This window comes from Anneissia japonica, unplaced genomic scaffold (assembly GCF_011630105.1).
Source record: "Anneissia japonica isolate Jap-2015-1 unplaced genomic scaffold, ASM1163010v1 scaffold287943_len491860_cov182, whole genome shotgun sequence".
Lineage (NCBI taxonomy): Eukaryota > Metazoa > Echinodermata > Crinoidea > Comatulida > Comatulidae > Anneissia > Anneissia japonica.
Genome location: NW_022736938.1, coordinates 121,407 through 144,694, shown reverse-complemented (window position 1 = coordinate 144,694; position 23,288 = coordinate 121,407). Strand labels below are relative to the sequence as shown.

The following is a 23,288-nucleotide window of genomic DNA, read 5'->3' as shown; positions in this document are numbered from 1 at the left end:
TGTGATATTTTTTTGCTGTTTTCTTTTTTTCTTAAATGCCTCTAGCATTTCTTTGTCTTTGAAATGAGCATCAGCACGATTAAAATATTATTTATTATTGCTGCCATGAGAACAATTAAATGATCTCCAACTTAAAAATTTTAAAACTTTGATCAAATCAGAAAACTAATTATATCTTTCTGACCACCCTCTCTTCTCTTGCCTTCTTTTTAATTCATTTGAATTGGTTCTTTTTTATTTTAGTTAAGTTTCTGTATATTTTTTTAATGTTTGTTTTTGTTCTACTTTTTTGTTCATGTGATCCACTAGTGAGATCAGTGCTGCGTCACTGAAAGTGTTATCACGTTAAAGGCAGAATAAAATAAAAAATAAAATAAATGTAAAGTTGATACTAAGTGAATTGGCAGAGAAACCATGGGATAGAATAATTAGGGTTAAGGCAAATTATGCTTCCCTTATAGAGCACATTGCATTGTTTTTCAAGTTTATCACTACAATTTACATAATATTAAGTATATTAATTATATGTCACTGTCCTTGTCTACCTGTCATTTAATATTTGAATTATTTCCTCTTATTTATATGTAATTTCAATACGATTTATAGTGAATAAAAGCGAGTTTATTTTTAAAATAAAAATTTCCTCTTGTATAACGCTTTAATATAAATATAAAATTATGTAAATATGTATCTCTCTTTCCTGTCAGTTATGACTACATGAAGAATTTCAATCCCTATAAAATAATGTGGACTGGATAGCAAACATAGTTTACATGCTATCTGCACAGTAAACAAGTGTGAAGCTACTATCAGTAGGTTTTGCAGTATAATGTAGACATATTGGCCTTTGGACGAACTTCAACAGAGATGTCAACGGCCAATTGGTATTCTAAAAATAGCAAATTAAGCTTACGTGAATTTTCATGAATTGATGTCGTTGCTCAATATATCCTTCTCCATTAAATTAGCAATTTTCTAACTAAATTAAAATACCGGTGTATGTTATGTCTAGAGTAAAAAAAAAAAAATGACCCAAAGAGTTGTTTCCCCATATTGTAAAAAAGTATAGATAACGTTCATGAATCAACTTCCTTGAACCTTACTCCTTCTGTGATGACATCACAGAAAAATAAAACAATTATATACGTAGCAATGCACCATAAACATAGAAACTGGGCAGTTGATATGGTAGCTGACAAGCTTAAATAAAGTCATGTTTAGGAACTTCTACTTATAGGAGAATTAAGAAAGACACAACAAAAGTTCATTAATAAAAGTAGGACATTTTTGTCATACCCTACTGGCCAAATGCTTGTGGGATTTAGTGAATCACCAATGATCACATCACGGCTAAAACCTACACATCCAATCAAGATCAAGTTCCAGCTTCCTCTAAATTGGATTAAATTCTGTTCTACCTAACATAACCTAATTGAAAACACCACAGCAGCTGAAGAATGTTATCAGTTATTGATTTCATGTATAATAATATTGTTTTGATTACAAGATAGTTCAAGATTATGGAACATATGAATGAATTACTTCCTCCTATTCCTTCCTATTCTGTTTTTGTAATTGTGTAGGAGAGTTTAGTATTACACAACGTAGTATAAATAAAATTTTTATGATTAATATGGTAAATATAAGCAGAAAAGTAAAAAAGAATAAAGGTATCTGCATAAGGGAGGGTGGGAACCTCAAGGTCAGGGAAAGACATTGTGATCTACAAAGAAGAACAAGGAGACAGAGCTGACGTGAAAACCACAAATCCTGGAATCCAAATATTAGCTGGGTGATGTGGAAAATTTACAATGCAGAAGTCCTATTTTCATGAAAACTTAACGGTCATATTTAGAATTTTAACCTACAGTACTTAGTAGAAATACCATAAGTTAACATCATGTGCAGTGGCGTAACGCCTATGCGCTCTTGTGCGGCGGTCCGCAGGGCCCCTGACCAATAGGGGTCCCAAAGGGCCCATCCATAGTTTCCTCGGTCTAGCACCCTGACCCAAAAGGGCTTTGTTGATACATAACAACATAATGTATCTCTGACATCAACTTTAGGCCCTCCAGTTGTGAAAGTCCCTCCTTGCTTCGTCCTTCATTGCCCCATCAAACTCTTGGATCAACCGCCAATATCATAAAATACGAGCACAACTAAAATCCCCCAACGGAATTGGTGACTGCCAAAAAAAAAGTCTGTTAAAACATTTAGAATACAATGACAGACATGATTAAAAAAATGACCATTTTAAAGAATTGGTGACTGTCCAAAAAGGGCCCCCCAGTTTCAAGAAAGCCATAGGGCCCAGTCTTGTTACACCACTGGTCAGCCTATTCCTATGTATTCCCCCTCAATATACTTCCTTAAAGATATTAAATAAAAATGATAAAGCATAGAAATTTGACTCTCTTGTCACATTATACTTTTGTTGACAATATGCTATGGTATGTAATTATGAATACATGTTATTATTGTGTATTTATTGTAAGTAATTTGAAGTGGATAATAGCCCTTGATGGCTTACGGAACAATAAAACTCTCGAGTTTCGAATCATGAATTATGCTGTCTTTCTCCAAATCTACCATAAGCTTAGACTGTCATTACACAATAATCATGTAGTATTATGTTAATATTATTTTTATTTGATTATTTTTTTTTGATGTACATTCTTAATCATTGAATTTATTATTAATCCTATTTATTTATTTATTTACTTATTTATTGACATTTCACCTTTAGAACGTTGGCACACACAACTTATATGGTGCAGTCAGATAATAATAACTTAAATACAAAAGAAAAGAAAACAAACTTATACTAAAACTTATTAAGAAAAAGCACAACAAATTAACCTGGAATGTAAAAAAAAAAACAAAATACAGCTTAACTCATACACAGCTTATCATAAAATGAAAATGAGATGAAAAATAAACAGTACTGCACTTAAAAATAAAAGAATTACAAACATTTTGTGAAAAAAAAAAAGAAGCACCAACATCATAAATCTATATAAAAAATTTTTTTAAAAACTTATCAAAATACAAATATTCAAAGCAGCAATACTTTTGATTACAGAAGCGTTTTAGTGTTAACTGATTGTCATGTTTATGTAATATGACAAGCAATTAAATTGTGTGAAATATTATTACATGATTTTTGTTTCATGAATGTTGGTTAATGAAATTTCAAAAATAAATAATAAAAAATTAAAATAATAGTAATAACTTCAATATGTTAATAGATGACTCAACAACATGACTCTGCAAGTCATCAATTCTAAATGAAACTGGTGCTACATTAAACTAATAATATAACGATGCGCCATCCAATGTAGCATGTACAATAACAATGCTACATGTAGCACCACGTACATGAATGCCACACTAATGGTACACTAACATACAGTAAACTAACCAGATATTTTACATGTCGTCTTGTTTAATTTAACAAGTGATATATACATAACCAATGATATCAATACTACACATACGTAAAGCGTACATTCCCGCTACTTCATGGCTCATTTGATCTATCACTATGTACTCAGATTAAGATGTTTCTGATCGCATAGACTTGGAGCAATCAACAACATTATTCTAGAAGTCAAATTAAGAAGATTATACAGGATAGGTAATATACTTAAATTGGACAATGAGAAATGTCATTCAAAATATGTTTTGAAATGGAAACCAATGGAAACAATAATAGGGGATGATCAAATTCAACATGGAGAAGTATGGTTGATGAAAATGAAAAACAAATTAAAATGGCTAGTGCAAGACCGTCACAGTGAAGGCTTTTGTTTACACCTTATGTGCACCAGCGCACAACCCGGGAGTAATATACGACTAAATAAATATAACCGATATTCTAGAATACATTCTCTAATGTGTTTTGTTTCCTGTTTTGCATGCTCTGTGGCTTTTATTTTATTGTTGTAGCTTGACAGTATGACAACAGGTCTTGCTCCTTCAATTTCAGAGGCATTTCCACGGTTGCCAGGCGATGCATCATTTCGATTTGAACAGTCTTTAAAGATGACCGTTAAGCATACATTATCACTTGGGTTGGACAAATACATCTTAGGGCGAGGGAATCGATTTCACCAGGGCATCATTATAGATGTTTACACCAATAGTTCAACATGGTTTTCGAATGTTTATTTTGCTATGCATGAGTGCACCTTAACATCTGACCTCCCGCGACTTCTAGGTCATCCCCTAGTAGTCGTAGGTCACTGTTGCTATGCCGATGGCAACAGGAGCTGGCATGTGGCTGATGTTGTCAGCATGTATTCCATTTATTGACCAAATATTATAGTCATGTCACAAGTTATTCTGTTGAACTGGCATTAAATTTTTCTCCGGCATGACATGGCAGAAACAAGCCTGCCAGGGTGATAACTATCATTTTTATCTTGGAGTGCCTCAAGTGCGTAACTGTGATACAAATTAAATCACAATTATTGCACAGGGGTTTGACCAATCCAAAAGAATGTTTGACAATGGGACAGGTGGTTGACTGGACATTAAAACAATTGTGCAAGATGAAAACAAGAAAATAATGAAAAGATAATAAAATTATAATCTAGTTTATGACCATGAAATCTGACTCAAAGCTTTGTTATAATGCCTAAATCTTTTCTAATACATTATAATATTTATTATATTATGATTAAAATGTGTTAGTAATAATATAGAAATTTGTACAATGAATGACAGAACAATGAATGACAGAATGCACTAAATATATTATTAAACATGAATTCTATTACATAAGTAATGATTGCTTTTTAAAAAAGATGATGATGTTAGTAATGGTTATGATGAAATTACAATAATGGTGAAGATAATAATGATGATAGTGGTGACTGGTGAAAATAATGATGACAGTGATGATGGAAATCTGAGAATCTCAGTGATAATGAAGGTAATGATGATGATTGATAATGAAGGTGATGATGTTGACACTGAGCATGATGGCAGTGATTATAATAATGATGATGATGATAATGATGATGATGAAGATGATAATGATGATGATGATGATGTTGTTGATAATGATGGTAATAGTGATGGTAATGATTAATAATGATGATAATGATAGAGAGCATGACATTCATGATGATAATGAGGAAAATTATGATGAATAATATAGACTATAATGATCAAGATGATTATGATCATCATCATGATCAGAGGAAATTCAGAAATGATTGTTATAATTTTGATGATAATAAAAAGTAATGGTAAAGATGATGGTGATATCAACTTAAATGCAATCAAGCTTTCAGATCAACAACAACCTAGTTAACTACACAATTCACCGATATTTGTCATTTGTCCTAGAAGTAAAGCACGCCCCCGTCCAAACTATAGCTTGATGACAGTAGTGTTACGCTCAATATCCTTCCACCACAAATGACTAAGAGTTATGCAAACATTAAACGGACTCATTCAAGTGTTAGCAGTCTTGCATGTTCCTTTGAATAACATTACATGAGCATAAATATGTGATGATTTCTCACTTGCGTTGATGTATGCGTTGATGTATGCTATATCTAGATAACTTATTGGGTTGTTTTTGTTCATCAATTATCTTGTTAACACAAGCGTATAAAATTATATTTTTCAACAAATAGTATTTTTTTTATCATTTTAAGTGTGTCTATTTTTAGGTTTCTGTCTGATATCTTCAGCTGAGCATTTATAGTTTTTTTTTTATTGTATGTTGAAGTAATTCAATTTTGTTGTCCTAGATTATTTTAAGGATATATTTAAATCAATAAAAAAAATAACATTCAATTAAGTGAAGATACTCTATTGATTAAACTCTATATTACATTTTTCATCATGTTTAAGATGAACTTTCACCTTATAATAATAAAGCATATTAAGACCTATGACCATTCTAAAATTAAGTATTTCACTACCTACCATTTAACAGAAAGATCAGATATGTTAATTTTGATGCGCATACAATGGGCTCGAAAATTATAATGATGATGTCATCAACTAGAGAGAATATTTTTTAAGTATTCCACTTTCTAACGTGTTATGACATAGTATACTTATTAAATATGACAGATGTTTCGCGATTTATCATCTCTAGGTGACAACTTTTATAATATGAGGTAAGCATGAGTAGGGCCACCTGTTGTCAAGGCAACATAAGCAGGGCCACCTGTAGTCTAGGTGATAGATCATGTCACACAATCTAACACAAGGCACTAAATATATTATGCTTTCAAAATTGTTTGGTTATATTTTAAATTTGTTATAATGTAAAAAAAAAATCAACATATTTTTTGTACTATAAGTTTATTTTTAGGTTGTTAAAAAAAACAATATGAGTAGTTTGGATAGAAAATAAATAAAACATTTAACATGTTTATTTCTGTTGAGTTTATGAGTTATATTAAAATCATATTTTATTACAATAAGTTAGGATTTATAATATAAGAAATAAATCTAATAATATTCATTCTAAAATAATAAAGTATAAATATAATGCTATTACAGTAATATAATGAGAGTATAGAATTCCATGTTATATTAGAAATCATCATCTTTATCATCATCATCGTCATCAAAACCACTAGACCTGGACAAATAAAATAATGGACTATTCCATTTTCCAATAGAGGTATTACTTAAAATGATACATACAAACATGTATAAAGATGATAATTTGTTTTTGTTATTAAGGAGAAATTAAGCATGTTCTAATGGTCTCATACTGTGTGAATTATCTCACTTCTTTGTCATGCATAACTTAAAATAATGAATATTCATTATTTCCATATTTCCTATTTTATGGCTACGAATACAATAGGGTCAAGACGTAGATTGGTGGTTGCCTTCCAATTGTATAGTTGTGGGCTGATCATTTCAAATAAAATTAAGCTCATGGAAATTTAAAAAAACACTTTTCTCTATACATACTGAGGTTGAAGGGATATGCTTAAAAGGCTGTGCCTAATATGATTATAAAATCATATTCCTATTCGAGCACTGTAATTTATTACTTATCTATTTGTATATTGTGTTTACAGTGCTATGTGCAGTAATCCTAATTTGAATATTAATTAATTAATATGTATACACATAAAATAAACCAAGCATGAGGTAGTAGATTTTCCTCAAAAATTATTAAGGAAATATAGACTTTATTTTTTTTTTCCCTACATGTTTTATTTCATGTATTTTGTTTTGCTTTGATCTCTAACACCACTTTGATGACTGAAGTAACAATTAACAGCGTAAAACTACTCCACAGAAGCTTAAATTTCCCCTTCCACAAATAGTAACTCGCCTAACCAAAATTAGGTGGTCTTTTTAGCTTGCCATTTTCAAATAACATGCCCTGCGCTATATCACAGGCAGCCCCAGAGAACAAAGAGAACTGGATGTTTTCATTTTCAGCAGGAATACCTGGATGTATATAAGTACCCTAGATTATCAAGTAACTACTTTGAATAATTATTTAAATTATAGACTTACCAGGGACAGCATGATGCGTTCATTGAGAGCTAAAGTTTCGCCTTGCTTCATCTTAATTCGTTTCTTATCCAGACACTTCATTGCGTACCTACAAGAGGATAAATACCAATAAGTCCAGATACCTGAACACCCTCTGGAGGTTAGTCACTCCAAAAGAAAAAGGTCACCTACCTGAGGAAAGGAACCTGTATGGGGCAAGATCACTGATTATATTTGGTGCTTAAAGAAAAATTCCTTCATTACGAGAACTATGATTAGATATACAGTCTGTCATGAGCAAAAATATTCCAGCAGCGTAATTGTGCTGAATTGCATATGGTTATGGTCCGTGACTACCTATAGCAACCATAAAGAGGCGCTTCATGGTAGCTAAATGTTCACATCATTCCACAACGACAGGGGCAGAAATGAACCATAACATCGGGGTAACCCCCTACTCTTCCGAAAGATGTAACCAACATAGTAATTTATATTGAAAATTTGCACATCTTCTTCATAATGATGTAATATTGCATTACATATTTGCCTCAATTTCTATGCACTTATGTACATCAGCCTATTTCATAATGTATATTATTTGTGATATAGCATTACATATTCTGTATGTATAAAATCTAAATATAACAAAGTACCTGATTTATTCTGTAATAATACTGTACGTTATGTAAAAATATATAATATAATATTTAAATATAAATATTCATGTTCAACAATTCAGCTGTTTCGTTAACCAGATAAAAAAAAAATATTTATAGTTTGCTACTTTTGTGAGACAGCTGTAGGTTTAATAATCGCCCACACAAATTATCAGGTATACGAAGACGGAGAATTGAGCATACGAACCACAGCTTTAGAACTAATACGTTTTCCCACGCGATAGCCTGCCTTTAACTATTCATATGCTGTCACATTTTTTTTTTTCAGTCTTAAATTAATTTTTGCTTATAATTTTACTCTTTAAATTTTAAAGTTTCATTATTTATCTTTATGTAATTATATTTTGCATAGCTAATACTATAAACACTCACGCAAAATATCAGAGTATGCGATAAGATGATCAACAGAGCGTACGAACCTCGGATTAGGGGCGTTATTACGCTTTCCCACGCCATAGCCTGCCTCCAACTATTCATATGCCGTGATTTTTTTTTGCTCATACATATAAACACGCGAGCAAAATATCATGGTATAAAAAGATGAATATGAGCCACACAATGCACTTTCCCATGGCAGCTCCTCAACTTATCTTTTTAATTGTGATTTTTATATGCTTTCTAATATTTTCGGTCTTTTTAATTAGTATGAGGCATGCCACTCCAAAAAACTAGCGTAATAACGTTAAATTGAGTAATTAGAATGTGGCAGGTATTGTATACTTTAGTACAGTATGTAGAGAAGCCGTAATAAGTCGATTTTATGACCAATCATTTTAGAGCTTATAATAATATAATGTGGAGAATATGAATGTTAACCCTCTAGATACAGTATTCGACTGTAGTCGAAATTGACCTCAAACCGAGAATTCCCATTTTCGACTGCAGTCGAAATTTAGTGATTAAAAAATAGGTGGTTTTCAAATCGCTCATGTTTTTATTTTAGCTCCAATACGTCAGAAATTTTGAACACGCATGCGTGAAGCTTTTTTCTTTCGAAATCTGTGAAGAACTCACATGCACTTATATAAAAATATTTAGAAATATCAATTTGAAATCATTATTAATTTCAAAAATTTTTCGAAATGGCAGCACAAGATGTGTACACAGCTGAGGAAGCGATTGACCTGATTTTTGATTCAGACAGCGATGAAGGTGAGTTTTTAAATGTGCGAGACTTAGACGTGCCTGATAGCGATGATGACGGTGGGGCTTCAAGCAGTTCTGACAGCGGAGATGTTCTTGATGAAGATGAGCCTAGGCCTAGAAATGTGAGGGTGGTCGATGCTTTTGAATGGAAAGATCGTGATTATAGTTATGGATGGTTGGGTAAATAAATTATATAACTGTGTGGAATAGGAATGTTTTATATTTGTTTTTATTTTTTTTGGCTATAATTNNNTTTTTTTTTTTCGGTTTTTGCTGACGATTTATATGTAGCATTTTTCTGTCATTTCTATTATATTATATATATATTATATTATATTATATTATGAAAAAAAAATCCTAAAAATATAAATTATATATCAAATGAAAGCTTATTCTATAAGCTTTCTTTGTTTTTGGAAACATTTTTCTGTATAATTTACAGAAAGTTCCCAAAAAATCCACCAGAACGACGTATACTCAAAAAACGCAAAAAACCTTGTTACATTGCAAAAGAATCCGGTATTCAAGAGTTTGTACTACAAAAGAATCCAGTATCCAGAGCAAATTTTCTTGTTTTGGTCACTTCATGCTATTTCTGGCATGGCATTAAGCCCTATATTTGTTTTATATTTTTTCATGTTACATTTTGCTCCCCAAATTTTAGATTTATATTATTTACCTTTATGTAAATACATTTTGACTAGCTAATAATATTTTATAGTTAATTGGCTTTGTAATCTTTGAAATCTAATTATTTTAAACTTCAATTTTTATATGCCACCTGATTGTTTAATCTTTATTTATATAAATGTCATCCCCGATTTTGGAACTATAATACCATTTACTAAGATGTTATCTTTTCTTAATTTATATATAAATGTTTTCTCAGATTTTAGAACTTTAATACTATTTACTAAAATGTTATATTTTTCTTCCCTAATATATCATAAATTTAATTAACTCCAAAAACCAAAATTACCAAACAGCATCGATTTTATTGCAATTACATCTTGTTGGTTTGGTTGGGTTTTTTTTTTTCATTTTAAATTTAGTTATTGTTCCCTTGATATTTAATTTTGCCTTCTACTGTAATTGTATATTCTTCAAGTTCAACAAAAAAAATGAATTGAAACAAATGTATTGGTAATGCATGTGCAGGAAAGAAATAATTATATAATTTTATTAAATGAAATTTTCGATCCAATGATCAATAGGGATACAATTTCTTTCTGATGATCTGAAAGCGATCAGGTTTTATGTAACATCATCTTCCATAAAACTTGATCACTTTAAGGTCATACAAAAGATTTTTCTAACAAAATATAATGTTGCTTTATTGGTGAAATTTTCTTTTCACTAAAATAATGCCAAATGAAATTATTTTAGCATTTTATAATATTGCTATATCATAGTAGTTAATATTTATGTAATTAAAAAGAAAATATTATGCAAAATATGTGTGATGCATACTCTAAAGATGAAATAAGAAAAAAACAAATTTAAATGAATAATCATGAGTTTTAATATTATATAAATAATTAATATTAATATTATATAATATAAATAATTTATTACATTTTTCCAGTATCTGCCTTGCGACATCCATAAACTTCACCAAAACCACCTCTACCGATTATCCGATGTACACTAAAATCATTCATTGTTAACTGCAAGAGAAAATAAAGAAAAAAAAATTATAAAATATTAATAAAAATTCTGATTTCATTTTAAACGAATTGCATGTTTGTATGAAAACATGCAAAAAACATTCAGAATGTTTACATTTTTATTAAAGAGAATGAAGGTTCACAAAAATTAGGTCATCGGGACATGTAGGCGAGACTGTCATGTTACCATTCGTTCATATCTATGATTGAGTGAATTCTGCTTACATGATAGAGTGTCATCAATAGATAGCGTCAAGTATAGTTTACCCTCAATGATGGAGTGCAGTCCACCTACGTACTGGCGGGTTACATTCTGACATAATTGAGAGTAATGTACCCAGATAATCAAGTGAAGCCTCCCACACATACACTGGGTTAACTACATAGGCCAACATGTAATCAGTTTGGGTTTGTTTGAAAAAGTGGAGGATGAAGCTTAGCCAGATAGTCACAATGGTGGTTCCAGAAATTTGCCCACAAGGGGATCTGACAGGTCGGACAAGGATTCTAACAGGAGATCCGAATGAAAGGGCCAACTGTAGCCTTGGTCAGGGTCCTGGAATAAAAATCCCTGGTAGGGCTTCAGTTTTTGTACGACCCAAAATTGTGCTTTTAGACCACAATTTTAAAAGGATTAGCAATCAAAACCTTATTTGAATAGATGAATTAGCATTTTGGTTGAATAGCCTTGTGGCATCGGATGAGAGTAAAGGCCCGTCCCACAGATGGTAACTGCCCCCGACCCCCGCTGTCACTACTACTGTGCAGCATATATCTAAGTCTAGGCACAAGGATAATACCCGTTCATAGTACTTAGAATGAGTCAATAGTTGGACGAATATAATGGACATATTTACTACAAAAGCAGGCTTCACCAAATTGTTAATGAAAATATGCGCGACTTCTGTTGTCTATAACATTAATGCATTCTTCTTCCTTATTAACTTGGCTATCTGCAGCACTAGCTCAAGTTGTGCAATGCATGCCATAATTTTAGACAGATTTTTTCCAGGATATAATTGAAAGCAATTTAAACTATTACCGAAATAAAAAATGTACATACTATAAAGAAAATCTAGGTACCATATGTATGGGGAAAAGAGTAAAAGACTTAAAGGTTATTTGAACAAAGGTAAAGGAAGTACTATACAGTTTTGAAGAGCATGGGTAATGAATGCGTTATAATTTGGTAAACATTACTACTGTAGATATTCGACCATGATGGCTTTTGTAGCAATAAAAATGAAATTGGAATTTTTATTTCTAAATATTAAATTGTACATCCTATCATCACCTTCTAAGATAAAATATATAAATTATGAAATATCATAATACAATAATAAAATATAAGATGAAATGTATTTCATTATTGGGGATCCCTCATATCTAGAAAGTTCTGGAAGTAAATGTTTTATCTATATCTTACTGTTTATTCACAAGAAATGTATCAATTGTAATATATTTATTTAAAATATAATAATTGGATGAGGAAATAATGTAAAAAAATATGCAAAGGTACTTACATTGATATTAAGTTCCACATTCTTCCATTGGCAAAATCTTGTAAACTTCTCACTAAAAACAATATATGATTTACAATAAATACAATAATATTACTGGAATAACATTTTGGAAGAAAATTAGAAAAAAAGATGCAAAAAAAAAAAAAAAAAATCAATGTTCACATGTACCACACAGTTCCTATGGCATATGCCCCCCTCCCCCACCCCTCTAGGGAAAACAGAAATTTGGACCAATTTTGGAGGTGGGTATGTACCAGAAGAATTTGAATTTCAGAAAATAATTGATGATCTTCTTATAATCTGACAAACAAATGTGTCTGACAATGCACATGTTTACATTATGTTCATGCTATTTCTTATGAGACCTTAGTAACAATATTCAAGGGGAGAACATAGTGGAAAGGTTCACTTTCAAGGATAATCAATCAAAAGGCAAATTTTCAGAACTGCATACCTACTTCAAAGACAATCTAGGATTTTTTTTTTTAAAGACCGTACATGTAGTTCCTTCGGGTATTATCCCAACCCCCCATGAACACGAAATTGGCCTGATTTTGGTAACGGGGTGGAGGGATTATACATAGGGATTCTTGTGTGCATGAACTGAACAAAAATGACGGTCGTTTTGTGGGCAGATAATTTGAACAATCGCCCTACTATTCAATAGCCTATCCAAAACTATATTCCGGTGAAGAAACCAGACTTTACTCAAGCATCAAGGAAAGAGGACACTCTAATTGTAGTTAGTAGGCCTAGGCGCCTAGTTAGGCCATATCTTGGTCTTGCCTCGCGCTAGGCCAGCCTGTGCCTAAACTTGCTTTCTTGTTTAGGGACGGACCGCAGTGTTGTCTATTTTTGGCCGCAGTTAGCGAGCTGTTTACGACAGTGAACAACAAGAATTTACAAGGATGGGCATTGTATTCAACTTTTTGGCGATCAATGTCTGGTCTAATCAATTGGAAGAGTTCTAATTCCTTTATTTATTATGAGCATTTGTTAAACTTACTGACCTATGCCTCACCCAAATTATACCCTGGGACTTTGCCCAGGGAAATGCTTGTAAGCAAAGTTGGGTCTACGGTTATCTGAGCTCATTCAAATCATACTTTGAGCTTTTCCTTTAGGAAAGGGTGTTATTGTAAATTGTTGGGTATAAAAAGGAGGGGTAGGTATACCCAAGACACTACAGTCTGCAAAAGCTCTGCATTTTATGTGACAAATTGGTGTGATTTGCCCATATATAAGTTTGATATTGACATCATAATATAACCATATTATGGGCAAATCACTCTAACTTGTCACATAATCTTTTGTCATATAACACTTCATAGTATGGACAGATCCTTTATAACATCTCAATACTTGAATCTTCTTAGAAGACTGTTGGCAAGCAAAACATCTAAAAACACACACAGTGAATGCACATCATATTAAAGGTAATCTAATTTAATAACTACCTCATTAACATAATATCTGTCAATAAGTCAGCAGTGCAAATAAAATGCATGGTACCAATGAAATCATACTATACTATTGATTTATACCTTCTTTCATATTATTTTGATAAAATGTTGTTATTTTGTAAATGAAAAAATTAAATTATAGCTTATAACTAGTTATTATTAGTTACTTAAAATTATTAGTTGTTTCTTATGTTTATTTTCAATATACAACAGAAACATTCACACTATATCACTATAGGTCTCTATATTAATAATTTATACATCTTTGTGTGAAATGTGTCTTCCATTTGTCTACTATTTATTCTCAAGTATGGCAGAAAACCATTTTTATCATTGCACAATTAATATTCTATACAGACAGATATCTCCTCTTGGTTTCTTTTTTAAATAATAATTATGATATAATATAAATAATATTAATACATCACACCACATCCTCACCCATTAGGTGCTTAAAGCAGAGTGTTTCCTCAATATTTCATTTCATATTTTGGTCATTTTTTTCATATCTTTCTGTGGCAGTGGCATTAAATATTTTTTTACCTTTCTTTTTTTAATCTTATCTTTTCATTTACTTGTTACTCTACCATCTTTTCTTTTGCTATAGCTTTCTTTACAGGTTAACTTTCCTTCATCTTCCTTTTTTCTAAATTTTGTTTAATACATAGTTGTGGCGCGTTGATATTCTAGAACTGCTGTTTTTATACTAATAAACTTAAAAACATCACCATATATAGACTATGTATAAGATTGATGATTATTCAGGGATTAGAACCAATGTTTCTTTATTTGAACACCTAGTGGCCTACTTCTTTACCACTAACATGTAAAAGCATGTACAATCATTATTAAAATAAAAACTAGTTGTTTTTCTGTATTTCGGTTGTTACAGTGTGCCAATCTAATTTAGTCCATTACTAGCATAGGCTACAGCATGTCAAAACTAATTAGTATTAGTACTTACCTCTCTAAAAATCTCTTGAAAATATCTCCGCGTAATGAATTGAGAATTTCAACAATATATGGCTGAAATTCGAAAAAGATATTTATATTCAGGAATTTGAAATACATTTAAATCTCAAACAATGAATGTGAACAATGTTGAAGCAAGCATTTAAGTTGTAAAAGCAATCTTATTTTTGAATATTTAAAACTGGGGGAAAAGGGGCGTAACCGCCCAATTTTACACCTTTTTTGCCCAGTTTTTAAATATTCAAAAATCTGTATCTCATTCATCGTTCCCCAGTTCTTTGTCAAACAACTTTTTTCTGTCTTAGAAAAATTAGATCTACAACATATCAAAAAACTTTTTTCCTTCTGAGTCTGAATTTAAAGCCATATTGCTGGATAGCATATTTTTTCACACATAGAGGATTTAATTGTTTGGATGTGAGCAACCCAAAAATTCATCTTTCACTCACCTCAAACAGGTTAGATGGTACTTCACGTTTGGTCAATTTATGTCTTACAGATTCAACTGCTTCTTCTGAGAAAGGCTGAAAAGAAAAGGAAAAAAAGTTGGTATCACATTATTTAAAATCGAGTTTTTTATTTTATGACATTTGGCAGACATCTGATGAGGAAATGGTTTTATCCTACAACCAACATATGACCAGTGGCAACGCCAGCAGAAAGTCGGGAAAGAGTTTCTCTATCACACACGTATGGATACCTTACTGTCCGATAACACTTTAGGCTGTCGGACTAAATACACAAACTTGCGAAGGGTCCTATTTCGGAAGAATTCTTTTATGGGGAATCTGTTTAAATGAGCTTTCTCTAATTTTGTTTTGCTAACTTAAGGCGATACCAATCGACACTCACGTCCATGAGACATGTGATAATAAAGGGGGTAATGCAGTAGCAAAAACATGCAGATTTAATTAATTTGTGGGAGATGGGTATTTTTCGGGAGTTGCAGGAGTGCGTCCCAATTTTCGGGAGACTCTTGCAACTTCCTGGAGACCTGGGAACCCTGTTTGCCAATCCAAGCAAAGTTATTGTACCGTAATTGCGATTACTATGATTGTTACACAAAATCACAATTTATTACTATCCATAAAATCTCTTCCCCATGACCCCACCACGTGTACTAATCAGGGAACGTGACCGGAGGTCGTGGCGTGCCCTTGCTTCCGAATCCTGTCAGACATGTATCCGGCACCTGTAAGCATTCTGGAGTCATCACTGCATCTGGTAATTCACAAACTTCATAACTACGCTGATCGCACCCCATTATCTTAATTGCTGGTTTGTTTTTGTTTTTTATTCTGATTTTTTTTTTTTTTTTTCATTTTAAATAAATTGGACATGAAGTCAATAACTGCCCTCATTGGGAATTTTATTAAGATAAATTTTAATTAATTAACATAAATATATTAAAATTTTTATTTAACATTTTATTTAATATTTATTAAACAGTAATGAAAAATGACACAAATAAGCATAATAATTATTGATAATTTTAACGATAAAAAGATTAAAAAGGTCAATTAGGTATTACGCTGGCATTCAATTATGAATGTCATCCGCCAGTTTAGGTTAATAAAAATCAGGTCATTACCAAAACTTTTAAATTGGTAGAATAATACAGGAAATTAGGACCATTAATGTGGGTGGAAGGCGTTAAAAGGTCACCAGACGGTTATCCGTCATCTCATTCACTGGCTCTCATAGTGATGTATGTGCATGTGACTCACAAAATAAACGCTTGAAATATAAAAGCTCTATAAAACAAGATTTTTGCCAATTAAAATATTTAATATAAATAATGCTAAAATATAAAGGCAAAGGGTATGTAACAACTTAAAAATTGGAATGTAGGAAATCAGGGCTCGATTTTTCATTTTTTTTTACTATAAAAACTAGGCTAGTTCAATGTAGATTTCACTAGCCCACAGGCTATTTTACTAGCCCAATCATTGGCTATACAATACTCCATATGTAGATACAATATGTTGTTTTGCCGTTCGCATTATTGGGATTTTTAGTCCACAACAGACGGGATAAGAGCTAGGCCTAGTATCAACTTGTAAAGGATAACAAAAACCACACAAAATCATCATTTGTATGTGTCTATTCCTTTACGTTTGAATAATCACTGAAATATTAAACCTGTCGCATAGGTTTATTTAGGGCAAGGAGTTGGCCACGAAACATCATGCATAGCCTAGGCCTCTCTACAATACTAGCTACAGATAAAGGTCACGTTGTTTTTGTTTTAACCGTAATTTGAAGCAGAACCTGCAAAGCGATGCAATACTAATGGAAGTATAGAAATCACTACCTTGCCGAATTAAGGCTAGTCATGCTGGACGACATTTCCTTCGTTTTTGACTTACTGTCGCCCAGAGCTTTCTAACACTTGCCACGAGGTAAACCTTTAACACACTTTACTGTGTTCTGATTTGTGCACACGTTGCTGGATTTTCGGGGTTGCCAAGGTTTATTTTCCATTGGGTTTTTCAAGTGACATTCAGTAATTTTACAATCAACGGACCTTAATTCTTCTTTATATTTATTATTTATCTTACTAAATCAAGACAACCATACAAAATATTATTTAATGAACAATCTTTTCACATGTGTGTATTTCAATTGAGGACATCATTTTTTGACAGTTAAAAGAGGTAAAATAATTGTAAATAAACAGGCTAGGCCCTAGGCTAAAATATTGAAAAAAAAATAATACAGAAGTACAAACAAGTTCCCGTCATCGCCAGCGAGTGTGGAAATGGAGACTCCCATCAAATCAAGTGTACTTTTTCCGTATTTTAAAAACCGCTCCGTAAGCTACAGCAGTCTTTTTGCACATACAAATAAACAACACACTTTTGCTTTGTAGGTTCGCTTCGTAGGCTTGCTTATATCAGGCTACAATGTATCTACGAAGCCTGCGCGCATGAAAAATTGCAATAGTTTCCGGAGGCACTGTAGGCTTTGTTCACTAGCCCACCGGGCAAAAAGGAAGGGAGGTTGACTTGCCCGGAGTAGTTTTTACCAGCCATTGTATGCCGGGCTAGTAAAAAATCAAGCCCTGAACATACAGGTTATAGTCAAGAAGATCAGTAGGAAGAACATTTGGGAAGTTAAAATTACAGATAAAACTCCACAAAGTCATTATTAATGTTAGCCATCTTTCAATGAAAGGCAAAGACCCATCAGATAGACACCCCTATCTTACTTGTAAGACTCTCAATAACTCCAGCCTCATTTACTTTTCTACTCCCTCCCCCATCCAAATGCCTATGACTTTAAGGAAGTAAAGTTGTGTCGGGGCTTTTATCGCTTCAATTAGACACAAAAAGTACAACGGGAAATGTCTAGACTACATTCATTGGTTTTTCAAGACTGACATTGAGCATATCATGTAACACAAAAGAAAAAATGAATGTCATAGAATGTCATAGTATCTTGCCCTTCTTACGTTTTTATTCTTACCTTTCATTTCAAACAGGAAATTGAAGGTGGAACTTAAACTTCAATTCTAATGTAAACTTAATAGACAATTTACGCACCCCCACTTGACACCTAAACCATAAGACTTGGAGTGGAATTGTTTTTGGTCCTGTTACTTTAATACAAATTGAAGCCATGATTCTGAAATTGGATGGCAAGAATCCTAGGGAATGAAGAAATGGATGGTGACTGGTAACCTCAAGTACTGTATGTTCTCTTCTGAGACAGCATTAAAGCAATTAAACTCACTTATACAAGATTCAGATTCAAATATTGATGTTTGAGGGGAGATGGATGCAAGATTCTACAGAGTTTTTCAATCTTTAGAATGAAGATTTCAGAAAATTTGTTGGCAAGTGATTTAGGGTTGTTATAAATAGAAAGAGGGTTGGAGATGGTAGCTGGTGCTAATTTGTCAACAACCCGAAACAAACCGCATTCACCACATCTTGAGATTTTTTTTCCTTTATAATAATTATGTGTCTTAGCCTCAAAGAGATATTAATATATTAAGTACACTGATTTTGATCAAGTACTTTATATTTATTTGTCAGACTTTACAATTTTTGATCATACAATGTCTGATGAAGAAGAACGTTGTCCGCCTCCCAACTGACATGGAAACGACTCATGATTTGTAGGCTTAAGTCTGTAAACCAGACGTTATCTGACAAAGATTGATCAAACAAAACAAAATAAAATCTGATTTCATTGTTGTTCTTGCCTAAGTCTTGACAAAAGCTTAAGGAAAAGAGCTTTAAGCTTTTGGAAGTGGGGTTTGAGCCTTTGGGAAAGGGGTTTAAGCCTTAGGGAGAGGAGTTTAAGCAGTTTAAAGAGAGGGGGTTTAACCATGTATCTGAGAATCAGAATGCAAAACTTCAAAGCTTTTCCATTTCCCAAAACTGAAAAACTATTGGGACATTGATGACATCAAAACAGAAATACAACGCGATTGCATTCGGTGTCTTTATCACTCCAGTAATGTATCTTTGGATCTGTTTTGCCCCCAGGGGGATACCCAGTGCATTGATGGTATTTGATGATGAAATGAACACTAAGTTTCCTTGTTGACAACAAAAGGATGCAATTGCTAACCTTTTAACTTTAACAATAAGCTGATGGTAAATCTGGAATTTGCCTAAGTGATATTCACAAACCTCCCACCAGCTCTGAAATGATGGCTGGTATTTTAACTACTGTATCACAATGCATAAATGCTTCTGATTACTATTGGCTATTAATGCCAATGACATAATTGACACAATTCCTGAGAATGCTATGGGGTTGTCTTGGGAATTTTAACTCATAACCATGAGTTTCCTGATGATGAGGCGAAGTTCTAAGAAAATCCCTAACCAATGATTAACATCAATATTGGCGCGGATGTTCATAGACTTCAGGCGGCCAGAAGGTTGGTGAATGTTATCGACAAAGGACCCTTCATACCGCTCAAGCATTCTTCTTCCGAGACTCAATATATATTATAAACAAATACAGTAATAAGATGATAGACATTTATCAATTAACAGAGCTAAGACAATGTTTATGATATTAATTAAGCATTTCTAGGTGATGCTAATGATTGATCACTACATTTCTTTTTATTAATTAGTTTTAGGTGTCACGGATGACAATGACAATGATTATGACAGTTATGATGATGACAATGATAATGATGATAACAATGATGTTAATTATGATAATATTGACATAATGATATTCTAGATGATGATGATAATATGATATATACATGATGATAATATGATATATACATGATAATAGATGATGATGATAATGATGATGATGATAATAATAATTATATGAAGAATATGAAAATTATGATGATATGATGATGATGATGATGATGGTGGTTGTTGTGGCATGATGATGATAGACATAATATCAATGCAAGAATTCATTAAACAAATTACAATTCTCATACACATCAGCACATATCAACTCATTATTAATTATCCCAACAGATAATTACTACAGACATGTTCACACAACAATAAGAGAACACTATCCAATAAAGAACTTAGCATAACAGAAATTTCCACCAACCAGCACTCATATGCAACATTAGTATTCATGAATCCAATTGCAATACACAGCAGTCATTCACACAGCAAATCAATATACACACACAAGGATCCATGCACAATGTACAAGTATAGATCAGACAAAAAAACGAACATATCACAGCCAGTATATATATACAGGCAGAATAAATATCTTGTTAAAACCAGTCAATACTTGCCAAGCACAAACATCTATCTGTCCGCACAGGTTTGTAAATTGATGTATAATTAAACAGTGGCAGCACCAGCACCAGTAGGGAAAAGCAGGGAATTCTCCCCTGACAGACAAGCCCGGGAAACCCCCCTCCCCCGGTCATCCAACATGACAAGATCGTCTGACCAAAGATATTAATTTGCATATGCAAATAACATTATTTTGATTGCCAATCCCTAATACTGTTCTCTAAAAGCACAATTTTCAGGCATACTATCCATAAAATTTCTCCCCATGAGTTTTGGTCCAATAAAATTGTTGTGGAAATGGGAGTACATGTCTGTCCGACAATAAAAAATCCCAGTTATTAAGGCAGTAGATACACACTCCTGCCAGAAGACTTTCTTTTTTCAGTGCAGCGCAATCGACAGACCCGTTTGCACTTAAACCGTGTGCTAATGGGCTGGGTCAAATTTTAATCTTTAGGACCCAGGCTAAGCGCATATACAGAGAAGTCCAAAACAGGGCCCTATAATGTAGAAAACCAGGAAGTGTAAGCCTGGAATTGATTAATCAAACCGAGCGAGGACTTTCATCCCTCTCTCACTTTTCATCATGAATTACAAAGGACCAGACAAAATTCTGTCTGTTTTTATTGATAAAGAGAGTGCTTTCTTTTGATAGATCAGAAGGTCAATTTCAGGACAATCGTCCAGTCACCGTTCAATAGGGAGTATTCAATTTGCGCGATGACGTGCCACTAGAACGAATTCACTCAATTAAATGTGTATTAATTACAGCATATTAATATATATTTTAAAAAAGCATAACCCTCTGTATAGTCAACAACATACAATAAAACAAAAGGTATATAAAAAACACAAACCTACCAAGTATATGGGAAACATCTTTATTATTAATTTAAATTACTATTATTTCTACATTAATTTTCTTAATGCCTTTTCAATATTTCGTTTTTCCTGCTGTAAATGTGCTGTTCTAAGTACTGCCTGCATTTTAATGAGAATACCCTTCATACTAGAAATTGCAAATTGCAAGTGAAGTGCTGCGAAGTACAACTGCATAAAATGTTCTTCGAACAAAATTATCTATGCGAGTCAAGTGAAAATAATGAATAATAAAAATATAACAAATAATATGAGCACGATATTATTAGAACAGCGTTGGTACAATAGTGTTTTGCTGCAGTGACATCTCTCTGCTGGCGATGGCTCGCTGCTGCTGGCGATGACTCGCTTCTGGCGAATCGATCTGCGCATGTGTATAAAATGGTATTTATTTCCGCAAACACTATGCCAGTCTACAACAAGCGTCGCCTAAATGTAATAATTAGCACGTTGAAATAGGCTAGTAAAGAAGTTTAACTGGGTTCGTAAATAATATTGTCCTCAAAATATTGTGGCTGAGACATGAGCCGATTAAACGTAAAAATAGGAAACCTAGAAATATAGTGAAAACGCTGAATAGTACTCCAGCGTCGCGACATGCCGACGTTGGTACGAGTAGGTTAGTCTACAAACGTTGCCTAAAGTAATTGATTTTACGCGGCAGAACGAAAGAAGGAAACTCCGCTTTTCAGTTGTCTCAGGCGATTGATTTTTGACAAACAATGACCTTTCACAGGTCAAATTGCTGTCAAGAATATGAATTGGCTGCTTCGCAGCAATAACATTATCTTGAACTTTGCATTGCTATTGTATCATCAACTATGTGACCTACCTAAAACACAGGTGGGCATAGTGTGGCCCACCGGCCAGGACAACCCCATGTGCGTGGCCCGGTCAAATCTTTGGCCGCCTACAATCATTTTCGGCTTGAAAACCCCGTTTTATGACCCAACACTGATTATTTGAAAAAATTAGTACAGTGCACTCTCCTAATACTGACACCCCTCCAGACCAGGTACGATGTTCGGTTTTCCGGAAAGTCGGTTTGTGGAACATTTTTATTGAACCCTTTCCGAACAAGGCTGTTGTAGGCCAGTTAGGGCCTAGAAGCTGAAATAGGCTTATCAAAGCCCTGTGAGTGCGATATGACTAGCCTACAAAAAGTTAACATATTATTTAACATATAATACATACACTACCACTGTTGTTTTTCTGTACGGCACAGCAAATCTAATTACTGTACCAATAAAATGCTTGTATATTGTGTGTACGTGCAATTTTTGCCTGATATGTTTTTTAAACGCAACACATTCTTCGTGGTTATGACGCGACTTGCTGGTCGGTTGTTGTAAACATCAGGTCACATGGATGGGCAAACGTGCTTGGCTGTGGTGACGTCAGATCGCCCGAAGTTTCATAGTGAGCTGACAGGAACAAGCTCAGTGTAAACCGATATATTTTTAATTAAACAGATTCATTAAAACAAGAAACCCTCGTGGTTTTGTTTGGATTTATTCGGTGTAAACACCAAGGATAGCCCACGAAAGTCTAGAAGAAGATTTATTTCCAGTGGGGTCCTTCTGGTGGTGATTGGGCAGTACACCGGGAGACAATTCCCCTACTCTTTTCCGAAGAGTGTACTGCGTTCTTTAATGTGCACATGGGCCATTAATGCAGACGGGACCAACGGCTTAAACGTATCATCCGAAAGATGGTATTGTAA

The 23,288-nt window shown here is 33.1% G+C and overlaps 1 protein-coding gene across 4 annotated transcripts in view; it reads right to left on the bottom strand.

The window, feature by feature from the left end:
* LOC117116954 (beta-adrenergic receptor kinase 2-like) overlaps nt 1-23,288 on the bottom strand; it is a 118,820-nt gene that overhangs the window by 42,528 nt on the left and 53,004 nt on the right. For all 4 annotated transcript variants that reach the window (XR_004446842.1, XM_033261098.1, XM_033261101.1 and 1 more), the window contains exons 5-9: nt 15,386-15,460; nt 14,929-14,990; nt 12,502-12,553; nt 10,887-10,978; nt 7,510-7,597 (exon numbers count right to left, since the gene is read on the bottom strand). Coding sequence is in view for 3 of the 4 variants with exons in the window: in XM_033261098.1 (XP_033116989.1) it covers nt 7,510-7,597; nt 10,887-10,978; nt 12,502-12,553; nt 14,929-14,990; nt 15,386-15,460 (369 nt within the window). In the remaining variant the exon portion in view is untranslated. The remainder of the gene's footprint in view (nt 1-7,509; nt 7,598-10,886; nt 10,979-12,501; nt 12,554-14,928; nt 14,991-15,385; nt 15,461-23,288) is intronic.